This window comes from Prunus mume, linkage group LG6, assembly GCF_029339155.1.
Source record: "Prunus mume cultivar Tortuosa linkage group LG6, ASM2933915v1, whole genome shotgun sequence".
NCBI lineage: Eukaryota > Viridiplantae > Streptophyta > Magnoliopsida > Rosales > Rosaceae > Prunus > Prunus mume.
In genome coordinates this window covers 21,287,553-21,305,171 of record NC_142703.1, presented here as the reverse complement: position 1 = coordinate 21,305,171, position 17,619 = coordinate 21,287,553, and the positions used below count along the sequence as shown (strand labels likewise).

The 17,619-nt window shown below is 36.8% G+C and overlaps 2 protein-coding genes across 3 annotated transcripts; both read right to left on the bottom strand.

The window, feature by feature from the left end:
• Positions 1 to 322: 322 nt before the first annotated feature.
• Positions 323 to 3,535, bottom strand: LOC148916429 (putative CoA ligase CCL6). 2 transcript variants are annotated; one of them, XM_089054043.1, is made up of 6 exons: positions 3,403 to 3,535; positions 2,735 to 2,980; positions 2,426 to 2,565; positions 2,067 to 2,249; positions 1,859 to 1,978; positions 323 to 754 (listed from the first exon to the last, which is right to left on the bottom strand). In XM_089054043.1, exons 2-6 carry the CDS (start codon positions 2,922 to 2,924, stop codon positions 587 to 589), a joined length of 801 nt encoding a protein of 266 aa, XP_088910169.1. In that variant the 5' UTR covers positions 2,925 to 2,980; positions 3,403 to 3,535; the 3' UTR covers positions 323 to 586. The 2 variants fall into 2 exon arrangements, with proteins under 2 accessions (XP_088910169.1, XP_088910170.1); XM_089054044.1 differs by having other exon boundaries at positions 538 to 749.
• LOC148916428 (TMV resistance protein N-like) lies at positions 3,231 to 13,970 on the bottom strand. Its single transcript, XM_089055130.1, is given in 10 exon segments — positions 3,231 to 3,520; positions 3,839 to 3,918; positions 4,050 to 4,160; positions 4,505 to 4,522; positions 4,524 to 4,592; positions 4,696 to 4,780; positions 9,652 to 11,126; positions 11,214 to 11,489; positions 11,821 to 12,922; positions 13,263 to 13,970. Coding segments are annotated over 9 exon segments (3,702 nt in total). The 5' UTR covers positions 13,772 to 13,970; the 3' UTR covers positions 3,231 to 3,520; positions 3,839 to 3,861.
• Positions 13,971 to 17,619: the final 3,649 nt, after the last annotated feature.

Below are 17,619 nucleotides of genomic sequence, written 5' to 3'. Positions count from 1 at the left end.
TTAAGGATAACTAGTCCAATGTCAATTAGGATTACATGGATCGATTTATTTTTTAAGGCTTGATATATATGACTTTTCAGATAAATACAAGTGCTTAACATTTCCTACATTAAATGGATTGAGATACCTAATCCTTTTGGCTAAGGGAGTTTAAGTAATCCATGATAAGGAGGATTCTTAAACTATGCTTATAAAAGGGAGGTCCCTATGCTAACTGCAAATCACTTTCATATTATTCTACCCCATCAAGAAGAGATTCAAGAGCCGGATAGCATAGAGAAAACTACCCTACTGCGATATTGCGAATCTGTCCAAGAACCTATTGCAGAATTTCAGTTTCTTCCATAACAAGAAATCCAGTTCCTTGCTGCAGTAATTGTCACCATGTCTGATCAAGGTATGTTATGTGTTTTGAGCATATATAAACATATTAAGTTTACATCATACTGAAAGAGTGAATGAATATAGCAATTCTGTGTGTATTTGCAAGCACAAATAACTGACATTGGGACAAATATATATATATATATATATATATATATATGGTTCTCAAACCAGAACTTTTCATATTATCTTTATTTAATATTTATACACAAACTAACTTATAGACGGACTCGCAGGGATCCGAATCCAGAGTCTTTGTGGGTAGCACCTGCCCACTGTCAGCAATCACATCTTTGGGAAATTGTGGTAAAAAGGTTTTCTCCAGTAGCTTCTGACTTTCGACATTGCTGTCATACCCTTGCTTCCTTTGCTTCATTGTACAGTTTATTTGTTAGTTTAAGAGAGAAGAGGTTTGGGAAATAACTTAACTTAGAAAGGAAGACTTTTAAAAGAGTAACAAAATATTTTATTTTATTTGAATGAAGGGATAAAGTTACAAAGCTTTTAGAGCTGACAAGCTTTTGTTTTTCAACACACACATTGGCGTAGGCATCAAGCCTATATATAGAAGACTTAACCGACATTGCTAAAGTTGGTGGGATTAGAGCATCTACAATGGGCTCCCTAAACCACCTCCTTAGACAAATTTTAGGGAGGAATCGTAAAAATGCAACTCCAACCACACTCCCTATTCACCTCCTAAAATAGGGAGTCCTCTATGAGCTCCTAAATCTGAGGAGAGAGAAAGGACTCCAAGTGGCTCCCTATAATTTAATGCTGCTTTATTTAATGAGTATTTCAAACCTTTATTTAATGCTAACTATTTTTTATTTTATTTTATAATAGAGATGAACCAATTAAAAAAGAGTTAAAGCATTTATGACTCTCCAAATTATGGAGTTTGGTTGGAGTTAAATTTTTTTAGAGAGCTCCTAAAATAGCTTTCTTATATTCTTAGCCAAATTTTAGCTAAGAAATAGAGAGCATCATTGTGGATGCTCTTATCACACTTTGAATATTTTATATTATAACACACTGTTTTTTTTGTATTCACCGACTTTGTCGGTTTGCACATTCTTTTAAACTCTAGTCTTTTCTATATCATTCAAGAGCTTTCTAAATTATTTCAAGTACAAGTGTGCATTATGTTTTTAACATTATCAATACTGTCCTGCAGATGATATTCCAAAAAATATAAACTTAACATTCACTTGACGAAGTCAGCTTTTACTATTTGTGTGTGAGAGAGAGAGAGAGAGGGAGAGAGGGAGAGAGATAGAGATTTATGGCATAGCACTTGATCATTAGCAATAGAAATTCATTTCTTTAAGAAATAATCCAAGGCCGCAAGGGTGGGGAAAGGATATTAAGTGAGTGGCAAACTGAAGGCCTACCAGGTGCTTGAAAAGGAAGTCGCACAGTAACTGTGAGGAGATTTAAGACAATATATAGAAAGAGAGAGCAGAAGGCATACCTTGTAATATTTAAGTAGGTGTGGTCTCTTCAGTTTGAATGTTGGAGTTATAAGATCCCTCTCCATGTCCAAGGGATTTGGTTCCAAGTGAACTGCTTTTAACAGCTCAAAACCTCGAAGCTGCAGGAAGGTCACCCAAGTCAGATTGAGTAGACATCAACAAAGCATCGAATTAGAGACGGAGTTGAGGAGACAATTATCTACATACTTGCTGCTTCTGACCAACACTATTGAGCTCATCCAAAATGTACTTTCTTGCCTTCAGGTTTTGACATAATGATTTAAAATCATCGGTCAAATGATGCTCCGCTGCCCAATCCTCCAATGCCTTTCTGTCAGGGACCACCACAGCAACAAGAAACGACTCAAAGCTGTTCCCATAAACCCAAATCTGCAAACCAGAGGAAAGTGCAGATATCCACAACTTTAGAAAACAGGAAAACAACCAAAAGGAAATTTTCACAAATTAAACCAAAAATACAAACTCGTCAATGGAGGATAACAGAGGCGAGTCCTAATGTATGGAAATAGTTCTACTTCTATTGGATGTAGTAACAAACAACGTACCGATGTGATAAGAGGGCATTGCAGGTATTTGCTTTCAATGTTTTCCACAGCAACATATTCACCTTGAGACAGTTTAAATATATTCTTTTTCCTATCCATAATTTTCATTGCTCCATTAGGCTGCAATTCTCCAATGTCACCTGCAATCCACTCAAAGTCAAGAAATAACACCTTTTAATGCAACAATTAACCATCAACAAAACATTCTAACATGCACAGTGGTGACTTTTGGACAAGCCAAAAGACTAACCATCAAGCAAGTAAATTATTTCATTCAACTGTATGGCTAACTATTGTAAGAATTTTTACCAGCATGAAACCACCCATCAATAAGGACTTCCTCTGTCAGATCTCGTCGCTTGTGGTAACCAGAAAACAAGGATTTTCCTCTCAGGCAGATCTCTCCACGTGGCACACTGGAAAGTGCATCATATCCCATTTCTGGCACTGACTCAAGCCTTGTTTCAAAAGTTGTCATGGGGACGCCCACAGTTCCCATCGTAGGAAAAACATTGCCAATGGACGTAAGACATCCACCACAGCTTTCAGTGAGGCCTACATGTCAAAGAGCTTAACAAGCCGATGGAAAGCTCTTTTTTTAAGGAAAATTTTTATAAACTACTGTTGATATGTTGTGCATCAAAATTTAAAAAGCTCGCGTCACGAACTAGAAAATCTTGCATACATGGTACATCCTAAATCATGCATATATAGTTGTAATGATAAGTAAATATCTTATAAATTTTCCTGCATTTTGAAAATTATTTATGCTTTAGATTTCATCAGTTAAACAATTAATACCAGCTTCTTCAAAGATGAGAATGAATTCGTACTAGGTCAAGTCCGCATCACAATGTCTTTTCTTTTTTCTTGGCCAAATAAAAAGGTCACTGCAAAACCTATGAAGATTACCTAACACCATTTATATGATTCTATATATTTCCTAGATAACTTAGCAGATGTTCATCCAACGATACCATATCCTTGTGACAAAGTAGTGCAGGCAGTGACCCTAAAAAATTCCTCCACATGCCTAGGCAACGGTGCAGCACCAGACAACAGTATACGAACTCGTCTCCCTAATGCTTGTTTTATCTGCCACAAGTAGCACTTTGTTAGAATGTAAAATAGCTATTTCAAGAATGGAATGGCATACCCTTCTCCAGATTTGCCAACTTGCTGTCAATTAAATCTCCATTAGTTCTATTGTAGAGATGCAAATGCAAACAAAAATATTTCCATTTTATCATCACTCATACTAGTTATAAGCATATTGGAACAGCATCTTCCTCAACGCACTACTAGATGAAACTTTATTAGCAATACTTGCACAAAGAAAATTTAGGCCAAATATTTAGAATAACAAAATTCAAGGACATATATCTATATAGTTCAGTATAATGCATGCATTACCAGTGTATATGCGACCATACACTCTAGGGACCCCGCAAAACATAGTAGGCCTTAGTTCCTGAAGGTCCTCCATTAGAAATCTGATATCCTTCAAGTTCAAAGTGAAAAATCACATTGGGAACAAGTTGGTAATGCACCAAGAGAACTTTTGACTGAAACATGTAAGTGTAAGAAAAAGAAATCACTGCAATAAATTACTTTTATTACTTACTCCTCGCCAGAAGCCTATAGAGGAACCCTTGTAGATGCAATAGCTCTCCATAATTTGATCGTATATATGGGCCAAAGGAAGAAAGGAAAAATACGAATCTTCTTCTGTACACTGAAATAATCATGTGATCAATTTCAGTGTCAATGTCATATGATTAGCACGAGGAAATAATCATTGAGTTCAATTGACAAACTTAACAACAAATCATGTTCTCAACTTTCTAGTGGCAACACTTCCTTGTAATCACAGAACTTGAAAAGAGAAACCAAAAGTTCAAATAAAAAAAAGTGCAAATAAGAGGCAGCATAATCATTAATTTGGAAACTCCAAGGATATATATCGTAAAAAGGCTAGGAAACTCATTTATTATGGAAATAGATCACTTTCTGTTAGAAAAAGTATTTGCTCCACAGACAATACTTCTGCCATAATTGCTCCATTAGTAATAATAACACCTTTTGGTTCTCCAGTTGTTCCACTTGTGTACATTATAGTGCAAATGTCAGTCCTCTGTTTTGGAGGTGGTTCACAATCTAAATTTCCCTGAAAAAAATGAGGAAAGGTGGTTTTACATTATTGAAAACCATTTGACCAATCTTTTACCAAAAAAGAGAATTTATATGAGAAAAACAGTGTTCAAAATTACCAACTGAGAGAATTCCTCCCAAGAAAAACAAGATACGCCCAGTCCTTCAGCTTCCTCCTTTCGCACGCTAGAAATATTTGCAAAGCTGACATTTGCGGAACAAAGCAAATGCACGACCTTACCTATTTCTATCTGTGCTTACTGCAGCTATCTGTTAATCTTGGATCAAACAATCTGGAAACCAAACATCCTTATAGGGCTCTTAATCCCCTACATTTTCTTTACCCTTCCTTCAATATTGTTCAACTTCTTCAGGTTATTTTCTATACTGTGTGTATTATCAGTTGCATATTTCCTATTATCTGTTCATTCTTTTCTCTCCCTCTAAACTCTTCTAAATGGTTAATTTCACAGGGGACAGATTGGAAGATGGATTGCTTTAGTTGCTGTCATCTTACGGATTTTCTTTCCTAAACATTTTCCCAGGTAAAATGCAAATTTTATTCCCAGTGCTGAGTTATAATGTCTATGTTAGTTTGGGAAGTCGATTTATATTATGTTACCTAGAAGTTGATCCTTTTTTTTTTTGTCTGTTTGTGCTTACTGGTTATGATGGTAGCCTCCAGAGTGGCTTGATTGCCGGCTGCGTTGATTCTCCTTATAGTCGTTGCTCCTAGTTTAATTGCATACACTGTGGGGGGCAACTGGATTGGCGTTGTAATGTCTCATCATCGCTGGTTATTTGCTGCAAGAACACAGCCGGGCAGTCGGTGGGTTCAGGGGACAGATTAGAAGATGGATTGCTTTAGTTGCTGTCATCTTACGGATTTTATTTCCTAAACATTTCCCGGGTAAAATGCAAATTTTATTCCCAGTGCTGAGTTATAATGTTTATGTTAGCTTGGGAAGTTGATTTATATTATGTTACATAGAAGTTGATCCTTTGATAGGACCCGCCTCGGATTTCCTCGGAACCCGGGACGAATCTGTCTTAGTTTCGACATCACCCTGATGCCGGGCCCACTTACTAAAGATCGAGACTTTCTACCAAAATTTTGGCAATCTCCCCGATAAATTGAACATTTCCCAAAATTTTCAACCTGCTAAAAATTCACAATTTAATATCCCAACCAGCAGCATGCTTTTAAAACACAGTTCACAACAACGGCCTCCAGCCTCTCAAATCAAACCCTAGCATGGACGATAACAGAGCATATCTAAGAATTTCGATTACAACATAAACAAAGTTCAACGGAAATAAGATGATGAAAGAGTCCTACAAAGGCTCAAGATATGAAAGCACTTGATCCGGCTCAACTGCTCAGTTCAGTCAACTACTGCCCGCAAAATAGAAAAATGTGAGTGGACAAAAATAAAGTTCAGTGTAAACCAACATAATATAACCCCACCGTTTAAAAAACCATGCACGAAATCCAAATGCATCCAAAACCCTTATAATCATGTGCATATATAGTTAAATCAACACCGGAGCCAAGTCCGAAATTCATAAAGAAACTTTACAAACCAACCGTTCAAATCTTATCTTAAGTCCCAAAACTAAACTCTCGAAACACGTGCCCATTAGCACGATAAGGGAGGAAGTATCCTCACTGAGAAACAAGAACGAATGAGTAGATATAAATATATATATATAAATATATAAAAATAGATATATATGATATAAATATGACCATAACCTAGTTTGTACCGGGGAAACAATCCAACTGGGGATTGTTTGATTAGTCCACATGGAAGAATCCTCAATTGACTATGTGGCTAGGGAACAAGCCGTCCAACTAGGGGACAAACTCTCAGCCATAACGCATACAAATGATCTTCAAGACTCGTGACTGTGACCAGATCCTACGAGCGCAAACTACCTCGCCAAGGGTCCACGAAACACCCAATCAAGAATGTCCGAGTTCTAACATATTCAAGTATCATCATTTAATTTCCAAAGTTCTCAATCCTGGGAGGTACATAGGGTAGTGCTTATAACACTCCAAACTGACATTCTATGCGCATTTCTTTCCACAACCTCACCTCAACCACCCAAGTACCCCACACATAGCCAAACATATATAGAAATACTCAAAATCCATATATACATACTCAAAATACTCAAATATGTCAAAACCCAGAATATGTTGCAAATGCAATATGCATAATTTTTCCGTCATAAAACCATGCTTATTATTTGAAAAACAATATCCACTCACAAGTAGTCCCACGCTGCTTGACCCCGAGAGGGTCCTGCCTGCCGCGTATGCGTGGCTGGAGTAACTATTTCAGAATGCAAGTATGAAATTAATAAAAAAGTTTTAAACGAGAACTTTAAATTAAAATCCTATTTTCCCGGGTTTTCAAGTAAGTGTACGAGGTAAGAGACGTTCTAAGGTCCAACTACCCAATTCGGATGATGGAATAGCCTCGGGGGACATTCGGTCAATTGGACGGTCAAACTTTTCAAACCGGGTCAACCGGGCCCACGGGACCCACGACCTCCGTTTTACAATCTGGGAGTACCTATAGGTTCCACAAGGTCTAGGATACACGTCCAGCAAGTTTGGTCCAAAACAGACGGTCGGATCGCTCACGATCGCACGATCGGACGGCTATCGTAAAATGTAAACTTTAAGTTATTGAATCGAACATCCGACTCCAATTCACGATCCGCGAATTCCTACACGATCCTAAGGATGTCTAGAGTAACATATAATAAATTCAGTACGATCCAACGGTTCGAACCTATCAACCCGGATAACACACAATATGCAATATCCGCTTCGCGGTTCAAATGTCAACCAAATCGAAACCGAAAGTACCTACGCGCTCGTGAGACCAGGAGATCACATCGACACAATGCCCTTTTCATGCGCCACGCGCCGACAGCGCGTGGGTGTCCAAAGCAATAACACTTCGCTGGAAAATCTCAAAATTACTGCTCAAGACTCTACCCTGTGTAACACCTATTTGGAGTCACTTTTGCTCCCACCTCAAAAAGTGACCGGAAGTGGCCGGAATCGCGATCCCAAAACCGGCCGAATTTCAATTCGAAAATCGAACTACCTAGGCACAAAATTGATGAAATCATATCCAACCATCAGCTAGATCATGAAAAATAGGTGGAAATCCATACCTTATACGTCCAAATTGGTGGAGAAATGAGGGAGAACGAGCGATTGGAAAATCTGTCAAAAATCCGGCTCGTTTTTCTCTTTTTCCGGCGACTGGCAGGCGGCTCACGGTGGGAGGTGGGCTGGGGAATGACGGCGAGGTCTGCCCGGATGTTTTGGCACGGGTCCCGGCGAGTGGTGGCCGGTGGTGGCAACGTCGAACGTGAGGAGGCTGCGGCTGTGCCTGGGTCGTGCGACGCAGGAGAAAGAGAGATATTTTCAGTTTCTTATCAAACCCACTTTGAGATAATTACGATTTTGCCACTGATAAAGTTTTGCTCGTAACTTCTTCGCTACAACTCTCGATTCGTTCACTATACGCCTACTGACTCATCTCAAGACGAATACTTAAAAATACCACTCGTTGCCCCAAAATCTTTCCGGATAAGAAAATGACCAACATACCCTTATCCTGAGGGTAAATTCATAATTTCAAATTAAATTAAATAATTTAAATAGGGAATTTAATTGGAGTCGGGGTGTTACATCCTTTGTTTTCTGTTTGTGCTTATTGGTTATGATGGTAACCTCCAGAGTGGCTTGAATTGCCGGTTGCGTTGATTCTCCTTATAGTCGTTGCTCCTAGTTTAATTGCAAACACCGTAAGGGGCGACTGGATTGGCATTGTAATATGTCTCATCATCGCTGGTTATTTGCTGCAAGAACACATCCGGGCAGCCAGTAATGCTTTCACAAAAGCCAATGGCGTATCGAATACCGTTGGCATAGTTATTCTGTTTGTCTACCATATTTGGGCATTGGTGCTTGACATCCTATAGACTTTATTGTTGGAATTTTAAAAGGTTTTAAAAATTTAACCGTTTTATTTATTTAATTATTTTGGTTTTTTTATTTTATTTATTGTGGGGGTTATAAATATTTAATATTCATGCTTTATTTCTGGTTGGTGAATGCCTTAATTTTTTGGTTGGGGAACTTTTATGGTTGGTGAAGGTTACATGTTTCGGATGCCTATAAAAGGCCACTCTTCCTTCACATTTGATACACACACAAGACAAAAAATACACTATCAGAATATCACATACTACAATCACCACCACAAACTAATTCTCTCATTTCTACATTTATATATATTATCTACTTTATATTATTATTTTAGGCAGTGGTTATGTGACTTGGATACCTATATTCATCTATGAACGTGCTCATAATGGATCTTGAGTTTGTGTCAAGGGTCGTATCTTGGACTCTTGTAGATCATCAAGACTGACGTAGGGAGGCTACAAAGGCTTTAGGACAGCGTCTTTGACGTGCTTCACCGTACCAAACTCACCTTCTTACTTATTATTTATTTTCCTTTTTCTTACCTATTACTTATTTTCCTTTTATTTCCCCATTATTTTGTTTTCTTCAATTTCATTATACCTTCAAAGCTTTTCAATTTGTTTATATGTTATTTATAATATAAATATTTTGTACTTGACTTTATGGAAAGAGGAAAACTATTATTTTTTACAACATTTACAACTATTCTTGCCATCATGTGGAGTCTTCTGTGATTTGGACATTGTGTTAAATTCCTTTTTTCATGTAGACCCCTACAAAATTCGTATTTTCGTTGTGTTTACATACGAGTCTTTTAGTTTGTATTTATGAAAATGTGAGCAGAAACCTTGTGCAAGAGACTTATTTCTCTTTGATGTAGAGAGAGCTCGGTATTTGTTATTCTTGAAGGACCTTTTCTTATTATCTTATATGATAAACATCATATGTTACTGGAACACTTCAACAACAAAGGAAGAAAAAAACACAACTTAATTAGAAGGAAGACAAAAAACAAGGAGCGAGCGAAAATCAAATGCGACTTATCCAGCATTACATTTGAATGCAATAATTAGGGTGAAACTTTGTTTTGGGCACTGGCAAATCGTCTTGTATCACTAGGTGGACTCCGCAGCTTTCGAAAAACACCGAACCTTCACTGGTAAGTTCAAAACTAACTCGGCACTTAAAAGGTGGCGAGCCACTTCTTGTCTTGGCTATCATTGTATGGAATGGGATATACTTCAGCCACAGATGAGCTGACTCTATCTCTTTCGAATCGAAATAAACCACACATTCATGAGAACATTCTTCATCCATGTAAACTCTGGCTATCAAGCAACAAATGCCAGAACTGTGTTGCTTAATTTCAACAGCAGCACAGAGAGCCAACCCTGTTTTTGACCACTTGAAATTGGGAGGGATTTCAACAGAAACTTCACATTCACGACGCTCCTTCAAATCCCTACAACAGCTGAACCACTTTGGAACCTCACTTCCTGGAAACACAACCTCAAACACAGATTGTTGGGCGAGAAACAGAGAGGACAGAACAACCGGACACAGTACAATCTTTTTCATCTTTGCCACCCCGGCCAGATTGTCACACAGTCTCCGGCAATTAGACAAGTTCATCCAACCAATCATATGCGAGTCTCTGCCTTCCAGAATGTTTGACAAGTTCGAAAATTCTTCCAATGATATGCAATCAGTTGCATCTACTCGTTCTATTCCGGATGGGAGTTGGGGAATTTCTCCAAGCCTCTTACAGCCACGCAAGTTAAGCATCCGCAAGTTGACAAATTTTCTAATGCATACGGGAAGATTAACAAAATCGCTTCCTGAGAGATCAAGTACTTCTAAAGTGGACCCGCAATCGAGAGTCTGCAGGAAATTACTTTCTGATAAATTACATTTTCCCACATCGAATTTCCAGAGCTTGGGAAATGCTAAGGAGCCATAGTTTCCACGTGAAATGTTTGAAGACTTAGTTGGAAGCACTAAGGAAAGTGCTTCTGCACTGCATGAAGGTTCAGGGTTTACCTTATTCGGAAATGTAACAAGTTTTTGGCATCGATAGATGGAAACCATCTTTAGATGCTGCAACCGATAAATGCTGCATGGAAGACTTGTAAGGTTCTCACATCCATGTATATATAACTTTTCAAGACCAATGAGATTTCCAATTGACGAAGGCAATTGTTTGATGGCAGTTCGGGATAGATCCATAAATATTAAGGATTTCATATTCCCCTCAATTTCAGGGAAATTCTCAAGCCTTGTGCAGCCTTCAAGATTCATCCTTCGCAGAGATTTCAAGTTCATTCTTCTTGGAAAAACTCTAAGGTTATAGCACCCATTAAGCCTCAAGTGAACAAGTTTATCAAGGAACCCAACAGAAGGATCAACCTCAACTAAACTTCCACAGTACTTCAGATTCAATTCCTCCAAGTTCGGGATTTGAGAGAAGTTGGGAATTTTCCTTAGGAACTTACAGCTTTCGAAATTTATAGATTTCAGATGTTGCGAACTCTGTGAGACAACCACCACAAAAATGAAAGATGGGATCAAATGATAAGCTTTAAAGAAAGCAGATTGAGTTGAACAAGCTTTATATACCTTGAATCCTTCCCCTAGTCGTAACAGGTCGCTGCGAGGCATATTGAGTTGAACAAGTTTCCTTGGATTAAAATTTGATGGCAGAGATTGACACGGACATTCAGGCCAGTCAAGGAACCTTAGCTCATTGGGCAGATAATCGATGTCTCCAGAAAAACAAGCTTTGCAGCTGATAAAAACTTGAAGATTTTTCATTTGTGAAAAACTTTGAGCATTCAAGCATATTTCATATGACTCGGGCAACTTTACCACGATTCCTTTAATTTTACTTGTTCCCTAGTATGAAAAAGCAATAGCCCAAAGAAAGTAAGTTCATCAAATAAGAATGCAAGTGTTCAAAAAGATTCTATTAAGGATTTTAACAAGAAAACTATATCCTGCATAATTAAGCTCTTGCTTTATTGAATTGAATAAACTCTGTATGCATAAATAGAAGCATTCAAACACTAATTGATAAGTAAATTAATAAAACACTAAACAAATTTCGAATTTTTTTCTTTTCTTTTCTCTTGGGATGATCCATCAAGGGAAACCTGAAAAGGGAAATGTTCAAATCAATCACAGAGTGGAATCAGAAAAGTGTTGAGTGTATATAAATCATGCTTACTGTATTTTCCGTTAGAACATGGTAAATATCCTCGTGAAACCACAATCTGCTACGATTACCAGGCTCAGTTGGTGACTCTTGGCGAACAATTTCTTTACCCATTTCTTCTAGCAAGTCATGCATCCCAATATGATCATCATCAATATTTATAAGAGCCTTCTCTATGAGTACTTCAATACCATACTTAGGGTTCAGCTCACAACATTCCAGTATTCGCATCACATAGTCCTTATTTTCACCTTTATAAAAACATGCAATATCAAGGAAAATTTCTTTCACCGGATCTTCTAGTGCATAATAACTTACTTTGAGAATTCCTTGAATCTCTTGGTTAGGAACTCTTCTGTAATTATCTAATGCTGCTTGCCACTGATGTATACTTCTACCACATAGAAGTGAACCTAAAACAATCAAAGCTAATGGAAGGCCATGAGCATATTGTACTACACTCATTACAAGTTTCACATAATTATCATCTAGACGTCTATTTCCTCTGGAGGCATTCAAAGAAAAGAGCTTCAAAGCTTCATGATGATCCAATTCTGTGACCTTGTATATGTGATTAACTTGGTGAGCAACTAGCAAATGCTTATCCCTTGTGGTTATGATAATTCTACTGCCCAAACCAAACCAATCAGACCCTCCAGCTAATTTGTTTAACTGGTCCAAATGATTCACATCATCAAGAATTAAGAGAACCCTTTTATGGCTCAACCTTTGCTTTATCACATTCATTCCTTTATCAACATTAGTCACCTTCATTTCTGTTCCCCCTAGTACCTCAGAAAGAAGAATGTTTTGCAGTTGGACGACACCTCCATGTCTCATTGTGGTTTCTCTAACATTTGCTAAAAAACAGCTACCTTCGAACTTATAGGAAATTGAGTTATAAACAGCTTTAGCAAGCGTTGTCTTACCTATTCCACCAGTTCCCCATATCCCTACCATACGAACTATATTTCTCCCAACATCTAAAAGCTTATCCATCTCTTGAACACGAGATTCAATTCCAACCGGGTGCTTCGCTACATTCAAATAGGTTCGATTTAATAGCTGCATTGAAATCTTTTCCACCACGTCATGAATTAATTTTGATTCATGCCTGCATGTTAGAAACATAATAAAGGCATTGATTTTTTTATTTTTATTTTTAAACACACAAAAACAAGAAAATTTCGCAAGATCAACCCAAAAAAACCACCTTAATACTAGTTTCATTAAATTTCCCTTAACAAATTATGGCTTACTAGCTTTCACATACTACAATGTCATCCGATCAAAGTCATTCATTTTTCAGATCATCATTGAGCACTTTTTTATAGATATTAGGATTTTGGAACCTAAACTAATTTTCAACTATTATAAAAAAATAATATAAATGTAAAAAAACCCTCAAGCCTATAATAAAAGCTGGTAAGCCGCTATAGTGGTTAGAAATATACCCTTCCGTAAAAGCCCAGCCTGACAAATTTCCTGCTTCTGTAAGAGCTATCCTCCACTTGGCCACCTTCTCTATGTTATTCTTGACCTGACGTTCATGGTTGGCAAGTGCTTCACCAAAACTACCTTTCTGATTTCGCACATCCGAAGGATGTACTTTGTAAAAAATTGGAAAAACCATTTGCCCTTTTGATTCTTTACATTGCAGGATCTTAACTAGCTCATCCAAGCACCACCTTGACCATGCATAGTTTTTGGAAAATATGATAATACAAATCCTTGACTCTTCAATTGCTTTAAGAAGGGCTGATGATATCTCTTCTCCTCGTCTAAGCTCCTCCTCATCTACGAATGTTTTAATTCCCTTCTGAACCAAATTGCTGTACAAATGGTCTGTAAAATTGTAGCGCGTATCGTCACCTCTAAAACTCAGAAAGACATGGTATGTCCAAGAATGATTAAAAGAAGAGGAGGAAGAGGCTCCTAATATTTGAGTGGTCATTGGATCCATGTCGTTTGATTATGTTGCATGTATGCCCGAGAAGGAGAAGTAATAGGCTGAAAGAGTTGGGAATAATATATGTCGTTTGATCAAGGTGGATGTGAATTTGAAGTGAAGGCAATAATAAGATCAAGCAAAAGGAAAAAGAGAAAAGAAATGCCAGTGCGTTGCCTGTCTGTGCAACTTTCAGAGTTCAAAGGTGTTTATCAATGACTATGTACTTTCATCCATGTGTTGTGTATTTTTATCCTTTTGATTGGAGTTTGATGATAGAGATGGGAACAGATTTTCTGTAGAGTTTTGTCAATCTCCAACTCAAAACCAGCTGGCATCGATTAGAGAAAACATTTATTATAGCGGGGTCCGAGAAAAGAATAGAATATATTTCTGACTACCTATCATAAGAATATTTTCTTTTTAGTGGGGCGAGAGCATCACAGGGTGGTACACGTGGATAGGTGAAGATTCCTTAGGTCAAATAATTGTTAATTAAACTTGATTTAAGATAAAAATATTTCCCTAAATCAAGAGTTTGATTTCTAGCAAATCTCCTCGATATTATCATGTCAGATGAGGAAAAAAAAAACTTGGAATTTTAGCTAAAGAGGGTGTATTCAATTAAGAATTTAAAAGTCTACTTATATTCAATTAAGATTTTAAAAGAGTTTGTAAAAGTTTGAGTGTATTCAATTCAAATTTCTATTGATTTTAAAAAAATAAATAGAAATCTAGGTGTATTCAATTATAACTTTTTAGACGTCAAACAAAGTTTAAGTGTATTCAAAAAGTTATTTATTTTGAAGGAATTAATGAATTGCCTGATTTCGTTAGAATTTAAAGTGGTAGTATAAATAGAAAAGACCCTGACAAATCTTATGTCAACCTAAAAACTTTGAATGTGCTCTACGTTTTCCAAAATGGGTGTGTGCTTGTCAAGTGGAGGTAAAAAATTTCTTCTCTTTTTCTACACTTTCATATATGTATGATCTTTGATACCCCTCTTCTTGCAATTGTATGATTGATAGTCTTTGAATAGTTGTTGTTGTTGCACTCATATATATCCATGTACAAAAACATCCAAATTATTTTTTCTACTTTTCCTTCTTTTTTTGTATTTTTTATTTTGGTTGTGGGTGACCATGACGTCGTTTTCTATACAGTATGTTGGAAATATGCCCTAAAAGCCAATCATATGATGTAATCTTTTAAGGATATTTTACTATTAAACTTATGTTTAATCCTCTGAAAGGACAAGTTTATTGTTTATTAGTAAATGTCTCATTAACAGTTACACATGCTTAAACAATAAGTCCAAGGGATGTGAGATAGAGAGAAAGTAATCTAAGGAAGTTAGATTCAGGAGACCTTTTCTCTATTATCCTCATACCCTAAATGTTCCTAGTCATTGGATTGTCAAATGGGCACTGACAATCCAGAAAGATCGGTACATGCTATGTATTCTCGATTGTGAGGATAACTGGTCTCAAATCATTCGTGTGGAGATACTAAGACAAGTATGTAGGTGCTCAATAGAGAATGAGTTCACTGAACGTGATCAAACGAGAGTTTCTTGTATGAAAATTTTACTTATATGTCAAACAAGAAACTCCAAGTTGCAATAATGCAAATTAGTCCTTAGACCTAAGGCACCATGGTTATCTTGTGGGAAAGTTGTGGATCTTTGATGATGCTATAAAGACACGTCATAATCACGGATACAAACATTGTTGGGGTTCTCGATTGACTCATGGAGACACGTGAGTGTACAACATAAAATCTCTATCCTTCAATAAAGAAAGAGAATGCTCAGAAGATATGATTAAGCATATCTCTTACTAGAGTATTCAGTATGACCTAGAAGGATCTTCTTGTGATACTAATACAAATCATATAAGATGTGACAATATCATTAGGGGTTTGACATGCACCATGCCCTAGTAATGAGATTAAGAGCATTGTAATAGGGAAGGACCATATTGCATTGTAATTCCAATTGAATAAGTTCTCTGCTTATTCTATTTAGCTTGGATATCCATGACATACTACTAGGTGTCACTCATGGATGATGGAAGCCCTAAGGACTAATGATCCTAATTAATGGGGAGAATTAAAAAAGGGTTTTAATTTACAATCAGTTACGAAGAGTTCAAATTGCCCACGACCTTGCTAATTAGAACCTAATGGATCGCACACTGTTAAACTTGTGTTATTTGAGAAACCTTTATGGAGATGATGAACTAAAGAGATCAATTAAGCTTAGTTAATTGGTTAATGGAAAATTAATTATGGAATTGATTTAAACGGCACGTGATGTCGGAATAGGCTTTAGACAAGAATTTTGAATTCTAGGCTCATTGGGCTTTATGCTATTGGACATGAAAATTGGGTTGTATGACAACTTATATGAAATTGAGCCCAAGAGGCCTAATTTCAAGGGATGGGCGTTCATATGGGTTTTTGGTTGCTAGAGTCAACTAGTTGACTCAAGTAAAAGATAACTATCATCTTTTTGAAGCCTAAAGTGTCATTAGCGAAAATCAAAAGAGAAAAGAAAGCTCTAGTCTTCCAAAACTCTCTCTACACTAGTTTCATTCTACCTTAGTGAGGGATTACTAGTATCATCCTCTAACTAAGTTCATCATCTTCTTCTCAAGCTCTAGTTGGTGAAGAGACTTAGAGGTTACCTATTTTGGTGACTTTTAGAGAACCTCTCAAGTTGGAGTTTTTGAAGGAGCCATTCAAGCTTCAACAACTTTGGTGGAATTTGATCATAGGATTGAAAGCACGCAACAAGGGTAACTCCTCCTTCCAATCTTCTTAGAAGTACGTTTTTGAACTCATAGATGTATGCTTAAGCTTCCGTTGCTATGATTTTATTTACTTATGTTGATGTTCAAATAAAACTCGTGATTTTCTAAAGGTTTCCTTCACAGTACATATATGATAGCAAACCATGGCTAAATATATAGGTAACTAATTAATTATTTACGAGTTCCAGGACTAGACATATATATACAGTAAGAATTCCTTTTTCATTTTTCTATTTTTGTTATCCTTTAGTTGTTATTATTTGGTATTTGTTTATGTACAATATATATGTGTGTTGGCAACAAATATATATAATGGCCTTCTTTTTCAATCTACAATGTATATATATCTTGTGCATGTCAAAACAAAGGGTAACTCCTCCTTCCAATCTTCTTAGAAGTATGTTCTAGGAAAATAGTACAACTATCACTTGCCTTAAAAGATTCATGGGAAAGTTTTTGTTTTGAACTCATAGATGCATGCTTAAGCTTCCATTCCCATGGTTTTATTTATCTATGTTGATGTTCAAATGAAACTCATGATTTTCTAAAGGTTTCCTTCAAGTGGTATCTAGAGCCAAGGTCAAGTGATAAGTTGTACCATTTTGGGTTTTTGTTTATGAATATGGGTAAAAGTTCTTTGTAACATAAATGTTATGTGTTGAGGCCCAAAATGTCACGAGGAGCCCAAGAATGTTTAAAGCCCAATATAACATACAATGTTGGTCATGCTTTAATCCAAGCTATATTTTGGGAAATAATTCATTAAATAAATAAAGAAATAGTGTACATGTCATGCCAAGCAAATAATACAGTCTCCTATGTTAAACCATCCCACAAGCTTAAATGGATGGTTACAAGGATCCATGAGGCCCATTAAAGGTTCAAAAGAATGGAGGTTTTGGGCTGCTTGGGAGCCACAAAACCCAAGTCCATTTTCTTGAGCCCACTCAATGGGTAAGCAGAGAACACATCTTTCTCAACATTTACTACCCGATTTCCAATTCTCGACTGACAAGTGTAACCACTACTAGTCCTTGCTTTAGCAGC